We start from the raw sequence: 22,465 nt of genomic DNA on the forward strand, positions 1-22,465 counted from the left end.
TTCGTTTTAAAATCTGACTGGCTTACTGGCATGCACGTAGCTGGTTATTGTGCTTGAAAGAGAGGCTAAGATGATATAGGCTCTTGGGCAGTTGGAGCAGAAAGATTCTGGTTCTTCTCTCTTGTGGTTTTAGGGCTAGCCACTCGAAGCGTGCCCCAACTGCTGTATAAAGTCTAAATATAGCTTTCTATTCTTAAAGGACCATTTTGATGGTGAGGGTAAAATTGTAGCTTTAACACATCCACCACAGCTGGATTCGATTAGGCCTCAGTGGGATTCAGAACTTTGTTTACACTTCATTGCTACTTTTAGCATGAATAACAGCCTGTCGTTTCTGTGTGTGCGTAATGTAAATCTAAAGCTCTGCATGTGTTAAATGCTGTTGGTGAAATGCACACAGAAGCCTGGTAAAGGCAGGGCTTATGCCAGAACTATTTAACTATTCTCCCCCCATCATGGTGAAGGCAGGGGTGGGACCTGATCCTGATGTCTCTTGGGCTCATTAAGCCAAAATGGGCTCTCAGGTCTATTTTTAGCTCTTCTCTTCCTTTGCGACTTCATCAGCCAATCAGATGTCTTGGCAGTGATGTTATACTTCTTGATTAATGTGTGTTTTAGGAGGCACACCCATCTGAACGGGTCCTCGTTGACCTCGACTCGAGGCAGCCCTGGGTCCCCTGGGCTCCGGTGTTTAAGCTTTCAACGGTAGCATTGTGTGAAGTAGAAAACGCCTGCCAGCACTCCAACAATCACTGTCAACTCCAATGTCGATCATGTCATTTAGAACAAAGCCATCTGAAACGTCTGTCGTCGTATGACGCAAGTAAAATAAAACTGACTTGGCTTTAATTACTTGGCCGTTGTATTATGTTTCTGTCCAGTCAGTAGCTTTGATTTTTATACATAGGCAAAATCGGGGGAGGAAACATGTGTATAGGAAAGATAAAAATTGCTTTCAAGTCTAAAATATGCAAGTGGCATCATTCTAATGGCCAGCAGGGGGCAGAATTCAGGGGTATAGAATTCTACATGGACATAAACCGTATTACCTCTGGAAATGTTATCCAAATAACTTAACCGATAAAGCAGGGACTGCAGTCACTTTGCTGTGAGAGTGCTGATACATTTAGCCAATATAATATAATACTTTAATTTGAATGATGAAATATCTGAAAATTAACTGCAAACGTATTATTAGAAGCATATATGTAGTGTACTATAACCTAGTGTTTTTGTTTTAATTGAAACTTAACCCTTTTATTACCGATACATTAAAGACAAGAAGCGAACACGGTCACGTCTACATGTTCGTGCCACTGTTTTAATCTTGCGTGCTTCATTTCTTTCTTTCTGTTGGTAGATTGTCTCGTCTAACCAAGGGAGCAGAAAATACTTCTTATTCTTGCTGAGCGTGACTGTCCTGATCAGTTTCGATTAAATAGCTGAATTAAAATGGTTTCAGTCTCGTTGGCGGTTATCTAAGGAACTCCTCACTAAGATCTTTATGTATTGTAACGTGTAGAAACCATTCTCGTGCTCTCACATACTCTTTGCACCCACAAACTCACAAGAATTGATTTTTCCAGGGTCTCTTCCAACGCAACACTCCTGAGGCAACTACTGCTGTTGGAGTTGAATCCAAGATCAGGGTTTCATTCAGTTTTTGAATGTCAGAGTTGTGGTCGTCAGACCTCTCTACACAATTACAGCATGAAACAAAGAGAAAAATTTCAGTTTTGGCAGCATTTTGTGGTTCAGCGTTTCTCTACCCGTAAGACATGTTGCTGACACGTCGCTGGAAAGCGGCTGCAGTCAGACTGTAAGGCTCCATCACATGACAAAGCTTGTGTATGTTTGCTTGCAGTGGGTCACTTGGTTAGTTTTATAATGTGCGGTGTAGAACAATAGCTGTGTGTCGTACTAGCAGAGCAGACCATACTGGATGCCATGTGTCTCTCATTAGGCTGTCTTTGGCAGACCGGGCTGCTGTCACAGAGCTGAGCTCAACAAGAACACCATTCTCCACCAACAAGCCCCGCGATCCTTCCCCTCAGCCCAGCGGGCTCCCTTATTCTGTGGCTCACGGTCACTCAGATTGATTGGAAATGCTCAAATTTTTCAGGAAAGTTTGTTGAAACGACTAATGCCTAGGCATGCCATATAACCATTATCTATTCAATTCCTGGAAAAAGTGAATGGAATTATTTCCTGTGGCTTTGTGTTGTACAATAGGCAGCATTTATCATTCCAACTTGAGAAAAAGGCTTACACATCAAATCAAACTCTAAGATCAGCCTTTACATTTTAGATAAGGGCTGTAATATGTAGTCGTTTCTTCTTCTTTTTTTTAAATCTGTTGTTCTTGTAACCCGACTAGTGTTTGTCATAAACTACTCCACCCAAATAAATGAGCCATAGAGTTGAAAGTCAACCAGCAGGATTTTGCAAATCTTAATTCTCACATATATTAGACACTCCCTGACTGGCTGCAAAAAGGCAAATGCCTGCAGTCAGACCGTGCCCTCGTTAAACCTGGTGAATTTGTAAATCGATCTTTATCTGGCCTCAGAACACTGCTGGTTGTAGGGCTGGGCTATATCATACCATTCACGGTAATACCGGTGTAGTTTTGGGCAACGATAGGAAAATGAAATATCGCGATAGAATATGGGTAAAACACGCATGCACAGTGCCTTTGTTTACATACGCACATGGCGGCGACGCAGAATGAGAAGAGCGAAAGCGGATCGTTGAATGAAACGGACGAAACAGAACTGGTTTGTAAAAATGCTGCAACTTCAGTGGTGTGGGACTGGTTTGGCTTTCGTCCGTCAGATACACAACAAAGCACTATTTTTGGTAGAGCATGCTAGCGGGCCGTCGTTCTTACCGTGTTTTTTGGAAAATGCCGCTCACTTAAAATCAATCCTTTGATTTTTCTGAAAATCGACAGAGCCCCTTATAATCCCGTGTGCCTTATGTATGAATTCTGGTTGTGTTTACTGACCTCGAAACGATTTTATGTGCACGGTGCTCGAAAATCTGTCAAATGTTTTAGTACGACTTTGCTAAGCTACGAAGCCGCACCGCTTGATGGATTGTCGGAGCATTACGGCTATATCGTAGGTAGGAGCCTCGCGGAGTGATACGTACTGTGCTTCAACATAATACCGTATTGTGTGTGTATAAGCTCTTAAGTTTTGTGGATATTATACATGGTTATGCTGAGGATATGTCGGCCAGTTTCCACTGGAAACGCCTTTTGGTTAAACTGTCAGCGAGGAATTTGCTTGTTTAAGTGAAAATACATTGATGGGTTTTTTGCACTAATAAAGTTGTGGAGTTGTAAAGTATTTTGTCTCGTGTCAATTATATCGTCAGTTACGTCGTTATCGCAAATTTTCAAATGTATATCGTGATAAATATTTTTGGTCACATCGCCCTGCTCTACTTGGTTGGTTTTGTAATGTGTGATGAAAATGAAGGCGTGTTGAATAACTGTCAGATTGTTTATTGAACTCAGCTGAAGGTGGAGGAGGAAAAACAGCTTCATCAAAAGCATGGCTTTACCAGTTTGATCTTCTCTCCAAACTGGTTCTTCAGTGATGAAACCATGACTCAGTGCCAGACAGTCCCTTTGTCTGTGTCACTGAAGTTGTTGCGATCTCCTGGGAATAATCAGTGCATTAGAAACACAGTAAGGGAATATGGTACAATATCATCCATGTCCAAGGTGCCCAGAAGAGAGGAAATAATCCAAACAGGTCAAAAATCCCCCCCAAAAAATTCCAGTGACTCCTGTAGCTTCTAGTCCTGATGAGTCAAATAAAAAAATATGAATACTGTTAATGGGAACAAGTAAAAATCAATTTAAATGACAAACAGCCACTGCACAACTGGAAAAAGCATATTGTTTTTTCTTTGTGCAGTTTTTTTTTCTGTTTGTTTCTCACTAGTTTTTGAGGCTTTCCTCTGCACATGCCCAGTAGGAGACGTCTTATCACCCAGCATCTTAATGTGGAAAGAGATATTTGAAGAAATGAGGCATAAAGGGATATCTAAACAAGGACATCTGCTTTTTAATGAGTTCTTCTGGGCTTAATTTCCTGACAGTGTAACCTGACGTCCTCCATATAAACATAACTACACATCGTATTGACGCAGAATCCATTTTTTGCAGTTGGCCCGTTCAGCACCGTTGATGAGAGAATAACTGTCATCATCTCAGTATAAGCACGCATAAATGTCAGTAAATTCTTGGAAAGAAAATGCAAAATGTGCTAAGAAGTAAAAAAAAAATTTAAGGGACAAACATATTTGTTCCTGGAACAAATAAACTGAACACAACAAGATTGGGGTGATGTCAGCCAGTTACCTAGGTTACGCTGTACATTCACCACAGAAGTCTAAATCTGCCGTTAGTCAGTTCACATGTTAAGCAAGCTCTGTCCATCTTGCCTTAACTGACTGTCCTCTACGTTCACCTGCCCTCTAGTCACTGCAGAGGGCAGAGCCTCACACAAGAGGCTGGTTGCATAACACAGTCTGTGTGTGTGTTTCAGAAGCAGCCCTGTTCTGCTGGCTCAGGAGGAGTACAAAGAGATGGCCTTGCACTAACCTCACCTCCGCATTTAGATTCTCTCAGTCAGCAGCACACATGCTTAAATCAAAAACCATTCGACCACTTCGCAGGTTTTTTGTTTCTGAAATATCCTTTTCCAGTTTGTGGCAGCGAAACAATAACAAGGTGAAGACAGTACTCTCCACGTTACCTATCAGTGCAGTTTAGACAAATGTTACCCGAGAGTGTTTGTGTGTGTGGCAGCAGGTGCCCTGTAGGCATCGAAAAACGTGTTACAGCTGCATGGTGGCCCAATTGGCAAGTGGATAATGGCTTCATTGTGTTGGCTCAGTTTCTCGGTTGGTCAGGTGGCAGGAAAGGGGCGAGACAAATTTCACTACCAAAACAACGTGTCTGGAGGCTTTGTACAGGCTGTAAAGGTGGCGGGTTGTTGCAGAAGCAGCCCACGTCTTGTGTGTTTAGCCTCTGGCAACAACAGACCCATTTGAGTGGAGAGGGGAAGTGCCTGGGCGTCTCATTTCCTGTTTGTCAAGCTTGTCCCATGCAGTTGTGAAAAGGGAGGGGTGGTCTGGTTCTGTCTAATTGAACACTGAATTTGGTAGTCAGTAGGTAAGACATCCTTGTTTGTACTATTAAAAATAAAAAATAAAATGCAGTCACATGCATGGCTGCGTAATTGGCTCTATGCTGCAGTGCCTCTGGAGGCTGAGTCTCCTCATTTGTTTCAATTAACTGCTATCTGACATGTCGCTGTTACCAAAGAGAGAAGACGAGGAAAAATAAGCTTTATTAAGAATTTAATTTCACACCTTAAAATCAAAGCATCGCGCTCAGACGTAGGAGTCGTCCACAGAGATTGATTATTGGACAATCAGAGGGTGGAAACTGTGGCTCCTGAGAAAGCAGTGGTGCTGCAGAGTGCTGACTCCAGTTAGTTCTGAGGCAGCATTCATTTAAAGGTTGTGTGCCAAACAAGCACTCACCTCAGATGCCCTTTTTGTAGCCATAAAGCTCTTCTGCTTGTGATGAGCACAATGCCACCAAGACGCACACACAGTCTTTTGTGAAGTCTTTTGTGTTGCGGACAGATGTGCTTACTTCACTGGCAACCAGCCCATCCCCCACGGTGAGAGATGAGGTCACTGCATAAGCTCATCTTCCCAGGTGGTAGATGGATCCTCCCATGTTTACAGCCAATCAGAGGCTTGTTTACACCTGAATCCCCTGGCACGGAGACGAACAGACACACTTTCTTACGTGGCTCTGTAGTCATCTGCTGATCTCATCTCACCGAAAAGGTGAAATTAGTCTCAAATGCGTCTCACCACAGCTCATCCTTTCACTTGTATTCTGCGGAGGAAAACCCAAATATTACTGCTCATCAGTGAAACGGCTCCATTAGCATCTATTGATTTGACCTGTCCTGTGTCTTCTTTCCTTCAATCTCTTTTCTTTCCTTGTTCTTATACTGGCAGCAGCTGCCTATGCCCACATCCTTCTCTTTTTCATTGACGTGCCACGAGGATGCTGAATGGAAAAAGGGGAGATCAATCTTTATGTACACTTGCTTTCAGTGCATCAGTGTTTGTGTAGCTCAGTAAGATTGTGTACATGTATTACTCTGCAAACACAGGACATGTCACGGAGGTTTTTTGCTATATCTGAAGTCGTCTGTGAAATGCCCTCAAATAGCAAAACATGAGTAGCTTTGTATCTCTGTAACATTTGCTGCCTTTCTTTCCCCTCCTAAATCCTCCTGTCCTCTCCTTTCCTCTTCTCCTATAGAAGCACAGACGGGCATACCAAGGCTGCCTCCTCGCTACCATCACACTAACATGTGCGCACTGTCTCTTTCCTCTTGATTAGCCACCAGGGATGAGCATTTACAGACATGGCTGCGTGATCTTCTGTCACTGCGAATCATCGTAACAAAGGTCTTTGGGTTGGACGCGGTTACATTCTAAACAAAGTGCAGCTCATTCATTCATTCATTTATTTGTTCATTTCCAGGCACAACAAATACCTATATTGAACATAAAATGCACAAAACAAAAACTCGGTCCGAGTCTTTCCGAGCTTCTGCAGTTTAGTCTCAGAGCTGTTGTTGTTATGATGGGATGTCCGTAAAAGGCGTTGCTGGTGGTTAAAACCTCCCTGCCTTCTTTCCAAGTATCTTCCTTGGAGAGATCAGACTTCCTCTCTGGGCAGCAGAGCTGTTGCACAAACACAGTCACATGTTACAACGCTGTCTGTACACCTCTAAGCCGATTAGATGTTAAAATGCGCACATCAAAGGTTTAAAATTGCTCATATTTTCCAGCCGCCTCGTTTTTGCTTTGTAAATTTGTTGGCTTCCTTGAGTCACATGCTTCTTTTCACCTTTTTGCGAGCTCCTGGGTGTGACTACTTCCTACAGCTTCATCACTCCCACAATTAATCGGGCTTACACAATGGACCAGAGTTTCTTCTGCTATCAGATGGTGAAGAGATCTCGTCTAGTCATCAAGGAGGTGGATGTTGTCTCGTTTTCTTCTTTCTTTCTTTTGTGCTTGTCCTCTCAGAGCTTTTTGGTTAGATTAATAAACTTCCTCTCTGCTTAAGAGTCTGTTTATCCTTTGTTTTTGATGTTTTACCCATATCCCTGAGTTATTAGGGATATGAATTATTACCCTTGGCCTCCTCATTTGACCCTGCAACTGTTTTGATAATCAGAGCAGCAGATGTGAGTTGGCTGATTTAAAGCCAGCCAGGCTCTCGGGGGCTTGTTGTGACTACGACATGTCAACTATTGTACAACACGCACTCTAGCTAATGGATGTGTAACAGTCTGTGGAGACAAGTGTTGGAAGAGCATTTCTCAAAGTGCTCATGTTACTTACTGAGCTGAATGTTGAAAACAAAGAAAGAGGAGAGATCCTTTCAAATGGACACCTCAGACACTCAGCAGTCGCACTACCTGCAAACCTGCCTTAAAGATGGGTTAAATGGTTCATTTCAGACAGTGGATCACAAACTGAGAGGCAGCCCAAAAAAACAACTTACAAGAACTTTTTGAATTCATGTAACGTTCATGGGTTCACTTGAAGTAGTATTTTACCCCTGAAAACCCCACTATTGTCTATAGAAACTTTACATTATAATAACAAATGTTTAAATGCATACATACATATAAATTGTCAAGAAAATGGACCAGTGTGAGAGCCCAGGGGGCAAAGCACAGATAAGTATGACTTGTTCACTATTTATTGGTGGCTACAGTTTACCCAGTTTAGAGCAGGTCTGCTATCTCCACGGCCCCCGGGTTAAAGAGCAGAAGGACATTGGCCGGGCTGGAGAAAAAAGCAAATGAAACGGCAACATACCAGACAGTCTGACGGAGGAAGTTGAGATCTTTCCTCTGGGAAATAGGAAGGGTTTGGGGGGGGGGAAACCCTTCATCTCTCGTCTCTGTTTGTCTGTGTTTCTCTCACAGGTTGGGGAGGATGCAGTGATATACAGTATACCTAGAAAGAGATGTCTGTCTGTGTACGTGTGCATTAACAGGCAGACGAATGCGATATGGCATTGGATTTTTAACAGCAATAAAGATCTCATCAGCTGGTTTTTAAGGCATTGTTGTTAGTGTCGTTTGAAATTTCTCTTAGGTATGGCACTGTGTCATACCTGTCTTTTATGTAGTTCAGGTTTCGAGCGTTTGTCACATTTACTTTTCCCACGTTTCATCACTTCAAAAATTGATGATGTAAAATATGTCAACCCAGACACTGAAGCAAACGGGCTGCTCTGCATCAGTAAGTCACTCATTCCTCGTCGTCATCTAGTTTTCACTCCGAAACCCAATTACTTGAGCTTAAATGTCCATTTTAAGGGAACATTCTGTGCTTTCAGTCAGTATGTGGTGGTGCGAGTCTGTTCCTGGAAGCGCTATAGGATACTTGCGTCCACATTCCCCTCAATAGGAAATGTGTGTCTAAATACCCTTACTTAGGAGTTAATGAGCTGGATCAGAGCAGACATGCACAGCCCTGCAGCAAAAAGCAGAAGGCTACCCAAACTGTGCAGAAACCCCACACTCTGCTCTTTACCCCGTGCATCATTTTTACTTTTAAGAGTCACCAACAGTTTCTTCACTGCTTTGCGATATTTCTTTTCATTTTGTTTTGCCAAAGCCTGTTTCTACTTTGTTTCTTTTTTTTAAGGTCCATTCTAGCAGTTTCATCTCATTTTGTTGTTTTGTTTTTGTTTTTTTTCTTGGAACCCTGAAAAGAGAGCTCTGTTCACCCCAAAGCCCCGTGGTCTACCCAATCATACTCCACCCTTCACACATATATCCTGTGCAAACATGGGCGTCACCTCCATCTTATTTCCCGCAACCTCCTCTTTCCATGATGCTCTTTCTTCTCCATCCTTCCCCCTTCCACCTTATTCTCTGCTGGCCTCCCTAACACACACACACACACACACACACACTAATATACAGACTACTACTTGTGCTCCGACGCAAACAGCAGCTCAAGTCTGACCACAGCTCTTCTTTATGTTACAAGTTCCCCTTTTCTTGCCTCATCCAGCCCAGGTTTACTGAAAAGTTGTTAAAATATTATTCCCCGTGTCCTTTTCACACTATATTTTCTTTTATGTTCATCTTACTCAACCGACACCAGCAGTAGTGGAAACTAACTCATTAAATTTTATAGTCTTCAAAGGATGCTGGCATCTGTAACGTCAGCACAGCTATGGTTCGGTTTCAGGTGGCAAAAAAAAGCACACAGAAACTTACACACACACATCTAAGCATCCACACCCAGGGATGGAAAAGTGGAGTGGAAAACTGTGTCTAACTGTGAGGTTGTGTAAGTTTCAAACAATGTCTGCCTTGAGAGGTCTTTTTCCAGTGGTGGGAAGATGCCTCTCAGCTTCTTCTTCTTCTTAGATGAAAAAAGGAAAAAATGCATTTCTTTGCGTTGTCTGTTTCCTGGTTTGATGCAGCTGTTCGTTGCCAGTAGATGGCAATGTTGATCTCACACCCAAGTCATACCTGTGTGGTCCTCTTCTCTCAGCCTGTGCACTGCTTGTTTGTTGTTGTTGTTGTTGTTGTTGTTGTTGTTGTTGTTGTTGTTGTTGTTGTTGTTTCATTTAAACTGTAACCTGCTGCTAATGTTTTGCTTTGGTTCAAAAATGTTCTGAATTTTATCGGCAGTTGGGGAATCATTAAGATAAGTCTGTGCAAATTCCTGGATGCAAACAATCGCAGGAAAAGAGACTTTTCCTGGTCTGTCTTTCAAGTCTATACGGGGTTCTGGGAACATGTGAAGGAAAGCTTTTGTGTCTCCAGCAGTGCAAACTTGTTACATTTGCACATACCTACATTTTTACAATGTTTAAGTTTATATCTAAGTGTTCCAAAACTTAGCCACATTCTCTTGGTTCTTCTTGATGAAGGAGAATCTCTTATAAGCACCATTTTATAGATTACTGCAGGTCATCTGTCTCTCCTTCCTCTAGACTGTTAAATTTAAATAAAAATTGAATATGCCATGTCATTTTAAGCCTTGGAGGTTGTGTTTTTGTGTCTGTGTTTTGGGGGGCTCTTTGTGCGCTGTTACACTTGACAGACAGGCGTTTGGCTGGTCCAAATGGTGAAGTGCAGGATAGATAGAGACTCTCCCCTCCTAAGGAATGCAGGGAGGAGGAGTGCAGCGGGCAGCCAGGGCATGCTGTGACAACCTCCCACATGATCTAAACTCTTTCACTCTTTGCTTCTTCTTCTTGCTTTTAACTGTTACTAATACTTTTTCTCTTCTGTTTTTCCCCTTGCGTCATTCTCTGCAGCTCAAGCCTCTCACTTTATCAGTCTCACTAATCTTAACTCCTTGCTCATTCTCATTTCCTAGTCTTCCCCCCCCCCCCCCCCATTTCATCCATTTCTCTCGGTTTCATTCAGCATCCATGTTGGTGATTTACAAGGATTTGGATACGAATCTGGAATTTCTCATCTCATGTCTGCTTCTTGCTAAAGTCCTGTTTTCCTTTAGCTTTAAACAAGAAAAAACCCCGTCCTGTCTATTACACTCTCTCTGCTTTCATATTGAAATCAACTCGGTGCCAAAGGTTTGCAGCAAAATGTCTGAACTCCAGACTAAGCTGACTTGTAACTCGCTTACAGATGCAGCAGCAATTGATCAGACAGGTCAAGTTCTTTGATGCCATTGCTGTTTTTAAATAGAGCATGAAGTTGGAACTCTATTATGTTTGTGCATGAAGTGCTCACATATACCTCCCAAACAAGAATGTCCAACTGAACTGTGAGCCAGAATCGAATGCTCTTGATCTCCTTCAGTTCAGTCTTAAAGTAACTCTTCTCTTTGTTTAACAAAGCTGTGTTTGCAGAAAGCAATGACATGTCTTTGCTTGTAGCCCTTCCCCTACAGGAATGTAGAGCAAAGAAGAGATGAAGCAAAGGACACGAGAGCATATGTGCAAAGATTCACAGGCATAAAGGTCGAAGGGAGAAAGTGGTGAGCAAAGACTAGTTAGTCTCTGTAAGGGGCTTGCTGAATTATTGTAAATGTTTAATGCCATGTGCTTCATATGAGTAGCAAGTTGAGATGGTGTTAAAAGCACAGCTGCTTGTTGCACTCTTTATAAGCCCAAAATGGTCTGTAGCAAGTAGGTGTAAGCACTTTCTAGCTGATCGTAGTCATTGAAGCTGCCTTTTTTGGCTGGTGTTTGCACAGACATACAGACCATACGTGCCCATTTAACTCCACAGTTTTGCAGAAGAAAAGGGAGAAAATTACCAATGTTGCTTTTTTCCCCTTATTTTTGGTTGGTAGGGGGGCATGGTAGCAGATGCTATATTTTTATTAAACAGATTTTCTTCTGCAGTTATGTACTGCAGGCCAGGTCGCTGGGTTCATGGTCCAAAGTTATCTCCCTGGCCCTGCTGACCTTTATCCGTGCCTATAGAAAACCCCCCAGGCTCTAAAGACCTTCGGTCTGTGCTGTTGTTACGGCCTAAGACCTTACCTAAACACAGTGCACACTCCCACATGCCCAGAATGCAACACCAACGGGTCATATCGAGCAACTTGGAACTACTCTGTTTCCGATTCATTTATTTTGGGTTTTAACACGGTTGGGTCCCTGAGCTGTTTGTCATTTTGACCCCAGCGATGATTGGCTGGAGATTCGCTGTGGCCTGACCAGGACTGGTCTGTTGCCAGGCCCCAAGGCGCATCTGCTATGGTCGTGACTCATGTAGCTCTGGCCTGGAATCAGTGTTTTCTTTGTTTTAAATACGTGGAATTTGTCCACTGACTTTCAGACTCAACCTGTTGAGCCAGCTCCAGAGATCGCTGTTCACAAACATGTTTTATCCAGAATCTTGTATTCCACTTTAAAACCTTTTAGTGATAACGAAAACTTTCAGCAGATTTTAACACAAATTTGATTTTTCTCTATGCCTTATGCATTTGTGTTGCTCATGACGTCAATGCTGTGGTGAATGAATATCTTACATTTCTTACAGTGCTTATTTTTCTTATCTGTTGGTCTGATCAGTTCTGACTATAATTATCATGCTTAATGTTGTTGTTTGGGTTTTTTTACCGACATCACATTAGGGCTTCATTAGGCATCTGTCAGTATCAGTGATGTCGGTGTTTCCATAAATTGCCTTTTTTTTTTTTTTCCCCCCACAAGCGTCCTGTTTTGTAATTAAATCCAATCCTTTGGTATCTCTTAATCAGGGTGGTCGTTTTTGATTAGTTTAACATCCTTCAAGCAGCTTCCAGGTACTGATAAAAGTCAGTCTTTCTGTGGTTTTGCTTGTTAAACTAATCTGCAAATTGTTGTTGCTGTGGATTTTACATCCGTAACCTTTTTATAGTGGAAAAAAGTTGCTACACTTTCTCAAGAACTATGCCTTACCCACAAACAAATGGATGTGTGTTCAGAGAATAGAAATTTGATCCTGTATCTGCATTACTGGCAGGTCATTACAGGACTTGGCCTTTTCTATCCAACCTTTCCTGTGAAAGCTTTGCTGTGTTATTAGTAATTTACAGCAATATCTGTTTTGTTGAAAGCAGGTAGCCTTGTCTGCGTATTTGAAGGGGAGGACGCTAGCAGGGAGGGAAGAGTAAACCTCTGTGTGAGAGACAAAGGAATGTGGCAGTTGGTTTCCATTCACGTCAGACGTTGCATAAGAGAGGTCCGACTTGTGCATCATCAGAATCCAAATGGTCACACAGCGCTGCAGACTGCAGTCGTGATCACATATCGCCCGTTTAGTAAAAGAAGGGTCTATTTTAGGTTAACAAGCTCTGCCTCCTCTAACTTTTATCCCCGATTCGCTAAACGTTTTGTTCCCACAAGCGATTGTCGAGGCCAAGTGCTCAAATGATGTTTTCTATTTTCAGTGACCACTTGGGTCCAATAGTTAGAAGCAAATTAGTGGAAAGTTCCTCAAGCATGGGATTTCCATTATAGCGACACACTGTTTTCTCATGATTACATGTAACACTTTAAACAGCAATATCACACTGTGATAGACCACATAAAAATGTGATTTTAGTGTTTATGATGTCCTGTAATACCTTATTATAAAATTTATTTTATTTTATTTTTCATCATTAAAATGACAGCAAAAAGGGAATGAAGAGAATGAAACTATTAGCAGTTTGAAGAACTTCCCGAAATGACAGTAAACACAAGCAGAAAATGACCAAGAATTTGATGAAAATTTGCTGTACATTTTGCAATATTTAGAACTTTTTTTTTTTTTAAATCTTCCTGAGACCTGTAGACTTTTGATAATGAGCTAGGTACAACATACCGACCACAGCCCCAACACAAACTACCCCCACGTCTGATTATATATCCCTTTCTTACCTCTTGCTTACATAGTGACTGGTTAAGCTGCTCACTTATTTGTTCCTGCTTACTCACACTAAGACAGACACCCATGCCCCCCACCCTTTTATTTTTTAAACGCTTTCTGTAGTCTTTATGGTGAGGCATGCTGATACTATTATTAGCATCTTAAGAACAGAGTCTGTGCCCTGTTCTGGTCTCTGTCTCGCTGTCTCTCTCCCCTCTTCCCCAGACTCCTCACAGCTGGTATCGGGGCCAGAGCCAGACTCCGTATGCACCCGTAATGTGGTATGCAGGATGTGGATGCAGAAAGGTGCCTATCCTACTCGCAGTCTCTTAAAATTTCTTTCTATTTTTTTTTTTTTTTTTGATCATATAAGGGTTAACCATAAACAAGTACTACATATTTCTTACACACTCTGACAGTCTCATTCATCTTGCTCTTACAACTGCATTCCCCAACTCAAGGCATGCACATAGCGCTACAGAATCCTATAGATTTGTGTCCATGCATGAATCTATACTATAGCCGGGCACACAAAGTTTTGTCTGAGGAGACGGAGCAAAAACAGACAGTAAAGGAGTGAGGTGGTGAAATGCGCAGAGAGAGAATAAGAGGGCTCATCTGTTGTAAGGCAGTAATTAGAGGGAAGAACAGCGAGGGAATGATAGCTTAGTAACACTAGTTGTAATCTTCTCATGAATGGAACACCTTCCACTTGTCTGTGTTCATTTACACTAGCACATTTTATACTTAAGTGTTGTCGCTTCAGCTCTCTACTGATAATTTAATTAGAATTTATATCATACATGTGCTTTAAAAAAAATCTCAAATAAGAAATGCAAAGTAACCTCCAGATGTTTTTTACAGATCTCCTTTTGGCTTTTAAGCAGGCTTTGTTTGATTGGCTCACTGGTTCTGCAGCTTTTACAGCATGTCTGAACTCGCCTGACTGCTGCCAGCCTATCATAAATTGACTCAGTTGAAGTTCAGAATGAACAGGAGGAATGTTGCACAGCATGCAAGACAATTAAAGTGAACGAAGGTTTTAATGGTTATTTTAACACAGAAATAAACGTTTTTTTACCTACACTTGCAAGGCTTTTCATCCACAATTTTCAATGTCGGCAGATGAGTTTGAGCATTATTTAAAATGCATATATTGGTTTTAGTTATATTTGCACCAACTTATTTTGTGAAAGTAAACAACTTTAAGCATACATATGCAGTATCACTGTTGTAAACCCAGAAACGGTCATGCTTGTGTAAATCAGCAGGTATATAAAGTCTAGCGACACCTTTTTATTGTTTGTCGTTTACCTGCGGACCACCTGTTGCTACATTGTAACTGCAATTCTGGGGAAAGGCTGAACCACGTCCACATGGGCAGACACTGACGTCACCACACCCCACCCCTTTTGCACGTTTCTTCCCCTCTGTGATTGGACGAGAGCAATAGAGGAGGAGCGCCTTTCTGTAAAGTGTGCTCACAACGTTTTTTTCTCTACCCTACAGTGAGACACAGCTTCTCATAAGTCCCAACGTAGTGTTTTTACAGGCAGACTACAGCTTAACAGTATTAAGGAGAGACTCTGACATCTCTCTTCATGTTTTAAGCTATGGTCAGAGACTCTTACTTCTTTTCTGTAGATAAGAAGGTCATGCACCCTCAGAAAAACTCTAAAACCGGACTAAGTTGCAAAATGGTGCTCCAGGCAGTTGGAAAAGTACTAAGGTAAAACTTATATTTTAACTTAAAAGTGTTGTATCTGCTATTCACTTGAGTGTTTCCCCTGCGCTGTTGCTTTTAATGAAGCCGAAGCAGTGGGTTGTTTTAGTGTCGTAATGCTGCTTTTATCGAAGACGCAAAAACCCGCGTCGACTTTGCCTGTTGTTTGTTTTTGTCGTCATATTTCACCGCCTTCTGATTACAGCAGCGCTAACAGTTAAATATGGTTTTTTTTTTGGTTTTTTTTTAATTTGTTGTTTTTGTATCTAAAGCTAGAAAGTCTCTAATCTGTGGTTAAATCAAGATAAACTTGCTGCCTCTTGTCTGCAGTAATTACACAAGTATTGGGCTCCTGTGATTCTGGGGTCAGTGCAAATTATCAGGATCACCTGAAAACTAAGAATTCCTTTCGCTGCAGCTCTTAGCAAGACTCAACAAGAGCAGGAGAAATGTGACACTATCTTCTCATCCAGTCTAATCAATTATTAAAGACGCCTGTAGTATTTTAACATACTTAATTGTGTTAGTCACAGAAAATAATTACCCCCTTTTCCCTTAAAGTAAAAATGAATAAAAGGTCAAATATTTGCCAAGGTTATGTGTAATTAGCCTCTTAATTTATAAAAAAGAATTTTACTGCTATCTACAGGTCATAATATGAAGGCTTAATACCTGAGGAATGCCTGACCCCAATAAATGGGTTAACAGTGTGTTTGTGTGTCATACAACGTGATAGAGCTACCCCAGTTATAGAGAATAAATGTGTCTCTACCCTGTTTGTGTCAGAGGCCCACAGTCATTATGACTGTATTCCTCTAGGGGACAGACAGTCATGTTAATGCTGTGATGAAGGTTCCTGTTACTTTTCAAGTCTTCGGCCAGGTGTGCTTCTCTTCAAGCAGCAGCCCAAAGGGCACATGCCTCACATCCTGTGGTGTTTTGTGAAGATGTGGAGAGGGATAGTGAGGGGACTCCCCACTATTGTAGGTTTGCGTAACATATTCTAGGCTGGATATTAAGAGCAGCATCAGAAAGTGTTGTTGTACAGTATGTTGTCTTTTGCAAGAACAAGTTTTTCTGCTCAGTCTTTCTTGTGAACTCAACACCCGTGCTCAAGAAATGTGCTGATCACCGAGAAACTACAGCCTTAATGTATTTGCGGGGGGGATAGTTTCAGAAATCTTCAGTAAAACCTAAATAAAATTACCCTGTTTGAGTTAACACCGACCTTATATAATCCTATTTCCTCCTTCAGTCACTGATTCAATGCCCTTGACTTAGACGCTGTTATGAGTAGAGGTTAGACAAAAGATTACTAAGATGGCTTTTAGGTATTTATGCCTTACCCGTTCTCGTTTTTCTACAAGTAGATTGATGGTTGGTGATGATTGGTGTCGAGAAATTGTGCTTTATTTCAGTATGTTGTTTCCTATTGTGTTAAATCAATTCAAGATTACACTCACAGGTGGTTAAGTCCCAAACCCTTTTCCTGTTACACATGTGTTGTTATGATGATGAGGCTCGAATGTGGTGCTCACAGGGGTTCCTTGCATATTTTGGTAGACTGAGAGCCAGTAAATGGGATGTTTGATAGGATAACAAGGAGAAGTTGCTAGAACAGGGCTAGTAGATGGAGTGTGTGTGTGTTTACATTTACATATGTTTAGGTCCGCACCCTGGCTACAGTCCTCATTTACTCATTTGTGAGGCTGCTTTCATCCCCAGTAAAGCCGTTGATTAAGTGGTGACAGCTGCACTGTTGTAGTTTTTGTTTTCTTGTCCAAAAACTAAAATTGGCAAAATATTAAAACTATACTTAACTCTGAATAAGGCAGTACTGACTTAACAAGGATGAACCTCAGGTTTAGTCGATCCTTAAGTCGGTCTCTTTTGTAAGCTCTGTAATGGCTGCTGTGGTGGAGCTTTGGTGCGCTCAGACTGCTTGCTTTTTTCCCTCTTTGTGGTTTTTCAGGGCAGGGTGCCATTGGGTCTATTTAATTTAAGTCCTGAAATAGATCAGCAGACTTGGAGAAAGCTGCTTATTTAACAAAATAGCAGAGTTCATTCACTCTGTTCTGGCCTTATCATTAAATTTCAGTATTATTCTGAGTTTTATCACACTTTTTTAAACTTGACTAGTATAATAATGGGCTTAGAAATGAGAAATAAATTAGAGATGCACTTCAATATATGACTTGATCCTTAAACTATGACGTGTGTTTAAGGTCTGGGCACATAGTAAGGCTTTATTTCCTTGCTGTATGACCTCCAGTGGATGCCAGTGCTGATTTGTTTGTTTTTTTGTTTTACTTTTTACTTTATATTTATATTTTGTTTAATGTGCCAGTGCATTTGATTTATTTATTTTTTTTATCAGTCAGATCAAAGCTCTTCATATAGAAAGCAGCTGTCTTAAAGAAAATGGTAAAAATTGTCAGTGTCACCCGACCAGATTGCATTAAAGCGTCCATATGCCACTCGCTGGATACCGCTGTTATCCAAAAAGCCAATTCAAGCAACAGTTGTGTAATATTTTGCTCGCCGGGAGCCAGAGGCTCAAGAGGAACATGGGTTTTGTTGAACAGGTTTTCTTTGTTTGTGTTCAGCTCACAGAAAGAACCAGGAAAAACTGAAAATGTTGTTTGTTTGTTTTTCTTTTTAAAGCATTAATGTCAGTGATTTGGTGATATGGAGATGATTAACTATGGAAAGAAGAAGTCGGCATGTTCTGAATACTCCTGAAGCGGTTTAGTCGCCAATTTATGGTGTTAGAGAAACTACTGTAGTTAATTCTCCAAGATGGTGCGGTAATGTAGCCCCATCCGATGGCACGATTAATTGGAACCAGATTCTGGTAATGAGATGTAGGTACGCCAAAAGCAAGTCCAAGAGGTTCCTCCTTTTCTGTTAGATGAGCCTTTTGTAAGAACCAAGCGTATTCAGGATTTATTTGGCCCACAGTCAGAAAATAATCAGCAGTTAACATTTGCACGTCATGTATATGCATGTTTGGCTTGGTTGATGCTCACATGTCTACACAAACAGTCTTTCAGACCAGATAGAACTTGCTTCTTCTAGTTTTTCTTTGGTGGGATCAGGCTCACGACACAGCTGTTGTCACCAGCTGGGTTGTCTGTGAAAAGGAAAAGGGGGCTACTGCTATGGGTGTGTGTGTGTGTCTGCGCGCGACACACACAGTGCATTTGCTCTGTACTTTTGCTCTTGTACAAGAGGAAAGGTAGTGAGAGAAGATGGCTTGATGGTGGGGGAGGTGGCATTGCTGGGAAAAGTGAAAGGGTGAGAGTGGATAACGGATGGAGTTGAACAGCTGTCGGGTCAGTTACTCCACAGCTCTGCAGCACTGAACTTTGCCTAACCTGTATAACAGCCCTATTTCCTTTTTGTTTTCATTGCAGATAAACACCAGCAGGTGTTTCTTCCTGCTTCTCGCCATCCACTCGTATATAAATCAGGTTTAAATGTATCTCTCGATTACGAGGCCATATCGTGGACCTGCTTCTGCTGGTGCCAGGCACACGTTCCTTTTCTCCCCCACACTCCTGACTTCTGGATTGCCCTGATCTGCCCCTGATCTGGCGAGGAGAAAGAGGCATCTGATGCCTTTTATGGCAAAAACTTGCCTTGGAGAACATTACCAATCAGAAAGTTGTGTGAAGGGAGGAGTGCTGGCAAAGAGGAAGTTTTCTAAAATAAACTAATGGCTACAGACTATCACCTCCCCTTATCCTCAAATATTCGTAAGAACTGGAGGAGGCAATTGTGTGGGAAAATTATGAAATTGCAAAAAGAAAGGCAGGAAATGGCTCAGTGAAACAATGTTTTCAAAAGGATCATTTCACAGGACTTGACCAGTTGTTCTGAAAGGCTTAGCAAAACCTTTGAAAAGCTGTGAGAGCTTATGGTATCCAAAGATGAAGCTCTTTTGTCGGGAAAAGCTTTTTCACGTGATAGAACATGTAGCTTACAGCGCAAAACCACACAGACCACATGAATATGTCTGTGCCCTCATGAGAGGGAAGGGGGGTATTTTCTGTTTGTTTTGGCTAAAGGAAGGAAGCAGATGGCGATAAGGAGATATGGAAAAAAAACAAGCACTTGAAGGAACTTTAAATGTGAAAAAAAGATTGGCAATTAAAACTGACTCGGTACAGTTCATAGTGTGGGGTAAATTGAAAGCTGATTGGGCAGGACAATCACGAGTAAGTCTAGATAGTTGCAGCTTACAGTTGCACTGTACCTACGTCGTAGATTCAAAGTACAGTGCAAATGGTGCTGTGAGGAGAGAAGGATGGGAGGAAAGGACAGAAAGATGCCTTAAGACGGATGAGTGGAGCAACTGGTGAAAGTAGCCTGTCATTAATAATTAACCATCAGCGTGTAATCTCCAGTGTCTTTGTGGTTTTACTTTTGTTTTTTCTAAATGATGCCAAAACGAGCTCAGGTACTGCCTGACGGAAACATCCGAATAATTTCCCAACAAACAAGAACCTTTAGCACCTTTGCAACCTTTGGTGTGTGTCTGCGAGTGTGACTATGCAAGTGTGAGTCTTTCAGTGTTTTCAGATGCATCCAGAAGACAGTTTACAGCTAAGCATTTGTCTGACAGATAAATTAGGAGACAGTGAACATGTAAGGAAATGGGGGCGGGGGTGTCTTAAACATTTACAAAGCAAAAAGCTCCAGGGCTCTGTATCCGTCTGTATTATGTTGACATGCCTTTCCTTGTTTGCTGAGGTGGAAAGCTGGGCGATGCTTCCTGGAGAACGGAATTAAACAGTGAAAGGCTTTTGAACACGGAGCTCTGGCCAAGAGGCCTCGTGCTTTACAGTCCAGTCGTGTTTTGAAAGTGTTTATTAGTTCCCATGGATATCAGCTGGGCCTGTGTTGATCTTCCCTCCTCTCTCCATTCCTTTCTACTTCTGCCTGCTCTCTTTTGCTCTTCTTCCATGAATTTAATACCCTTTTTCATGCAGAAAAACCAGCCAATTAACTTTCCTCCTGTAAACTCCAGTGGGGTGAGCTGTGAACAGGAAGTAAAGGAGAGAAGGCAAGAGCCGAGAACACATTGATGGATCATTGTGTTTGGAGGTTGTGGAGAAACGAGGATGAGGGGAATTTGCAATAAGTTCAAGAAGGCTGGAAATGAAGGTCAGCAGTAGCACAATAAATTTAAGGAGCAAACTGAACCTCCTTTGTCCTTCAGCAAACCAAAACAGCGTAGCACTGGCAAGTAGGAGCGAAATAAAGACGCATGTATAATCGAGAAGAATAATAGTCTTTACAGGGTGTGGAAAGGCTTGAATGGAATAGCAGATTAAGCTGGTTATTATTAGTCCTAACTTTTAAAATTGTGAAAAAGGAAGATGGGTGGACAGTTGATTGCGCAAAGTCTGCTGCTTGTTAAGATTTTCAACCTTTAACCCAGGAAGGCAATGCCTTCACTGAGCAGGAGCTGAGGGAAGAAAGGGCTCAGCCCGGGGAACTCTGGCAGAGTGCAATATCACATTGCAGCGCTAAAACTAACAGTGGAAGTACAAGGAGCTGGAGATGGCTGCCTTTATAGAAGCTATTCTACAAACATTCGGTATTGAGCCAGAGTTGGAGGATAGGTACAGTAACAAAGGGCTCTTTTGTTTGGTCTCTTTAGGCTGCTGTTAATCAAACGATGGAAAAGTCACAGAACGTTTGTGTTTCATAACTGATATTTTTGCAATCTGTTATGCATTGGATGCATACCAGTTATTTTATGCTGACTTCCCTGTTTATCAGTGGAATTTTACTGAAGTACTAACTTGGGCTGTTTTGTTTCTATATTTGCTGTTGGCTTATCATTTGACCAGCTCATCTTGAAAGGCTGGTTGTAGAATATATGTGGGGTTTTTCAGCAGCCTGAGCAACTTTCATTCTTTACAGACTCAAACTAAACTGTAGTTTTACAGCTGGCATAAATCTCAGGCACTAGTAAATTTCTTCTCCCGCTTCACTTTATCTTGTATTTGCCTTATCGGCACCCTTATCATTTAATTAATCTGCCCTGTTGTCTTCTATATTCCAGGAAGTCCAAAACGAAGCCAAATGGAAAGAAGCCACCAGCAGAAGAGAAGAAACAGTACTTGGAACCAGAGTTCACGAAGGTCCGCGTGGTGGACTTCGACCTTAAGGAGTTGGTGGTGCTGCCCAGAGAGATAGATCTCAACGAATGGCTAGCCAGCAACAGTGAGTGCCTTTGACTGTGGTAGTCGTGACAAATTTGAACAATAGAGTTGGACACTTGTAGATGCTCAGCATTTAAAAGACATTTAGTGAGGTCCGTACTCATTGATCGAGCTTGGTGTTTGCACCCACTTGTAATGTTTTCTCGGGGGCTTGGAATTGCTTTCCACATCTATATGCGCTTGTCACTCACCTGGATATAACAAGTAGGACAAGGGAGCTAAGCCTTTAACATGATCCAGGCCTGGCACAGTTTAGAGACTGTTCCCGGTGCAACACTACACGCCACCATTTACAGCCACTGTCAGTGCAGCGTGTCAGCCTTTACCAGAATGTATATTTGCCATTATGAGCGTCGCTTCTGGAGTTTATTCAGCTTTCTGTGACCTGGCAGCTGGATCAGTCTCAGACTTTCTTTTTGGCTTTGCTTTGGTTACATATCCAAACCACTACGGTGCGTGCAGGGGGGGTGGGGTGCAATTCTTCTTTCCTTTTTATTTTAGCTAATAAAACACTGTTGCATAACAACAGATGTGATTTCACATGCCGATAAGTTTTTCACCATGAAAATTAGGTTACACAAGCTTGCATGTATCCATCAGTGACTGAGGTTTAGCTTCCAGGAAACTCAGTTGGGTGGAGCAATGTTTAGATTTTTTTTTTTTTCCTGTAACCAAATAAATAATGATGTCATTTATATTAAATATTTTCCAACTTCAGGCTTCTATGTTGCGCAGGGGGAAAAATGTGTGGGAACTAGTGGGATGGTAGTTTAATCCTAATAGGAATAGCAAGGGATCTACTTCTTTCCTTTGTAAATATCGGTTGACATTTTGCCTTATTTAGCGTATTTATGTCTCCTGTTGTTGGAGATGATTACATTGGGAGTCCCTCTAGTAGTTCAAAGCTTTAAAAAAAAAACACAGTCACAGAAGACGTATTACTTAAGGAGTCTCACACTACAAGTAAGATGGATGGGTTTTCCTACAACTAACATGCCTTGCAAGCATGTTGACAGTTGAATAGTTTTCTTGAGCCCCTA

At 41.7% G+C, this 22,465-nt stretch overlaps 1 protein-coding gene across 5 annotated transcripts in view; it reads left to right on the forward strand.

The window, feature by feature from the left end:
* mob2a (MOB kinase activator 2a) overlaps positions 1–22,465 on the forward strand; it is a 54,610-nt gene that overhangs the window by 25,612 nt on the left and 6,533 nt on the right. For 3 of the 5 annotated variants that reach the window (XM_005947393.3, XM_005947391.3, XM_005947390.3), the window contains exon 2: positions 21,266–21,426. In XM_005947393.3, the coding sequence (XP_005947455.1) occupies positions 21,266–21,426 (161 nt within the window). Of the gene's footprint in view, positions 1–13,685; positions 13,773–13,838; positions 15,196–21,265; positions 21,427–22,465 lie in introns of those variants that run through there. The other 2 variants (XM_042214178.1, XM_005947389.3) reach the window with 2 other exon arrangements.

The sequence above is a fragment of the Haplochromis burtoni genome, unplaced genomic scaffold (assembly GCF_018398535.1).
Source record: "Haplochromis burtoni strain Fernald_Lab_line unplaced genomic scaffold, NCSU_Asbu1 Contig_526, whole genome shotgun sequence".
Classification (NCBI taxonomy): Eukaryota; Metazoa; Chordata; class Actinopteri; order Cichliformes; family Cichlidae; genus Haplochromis; species Haplochromis burtoni.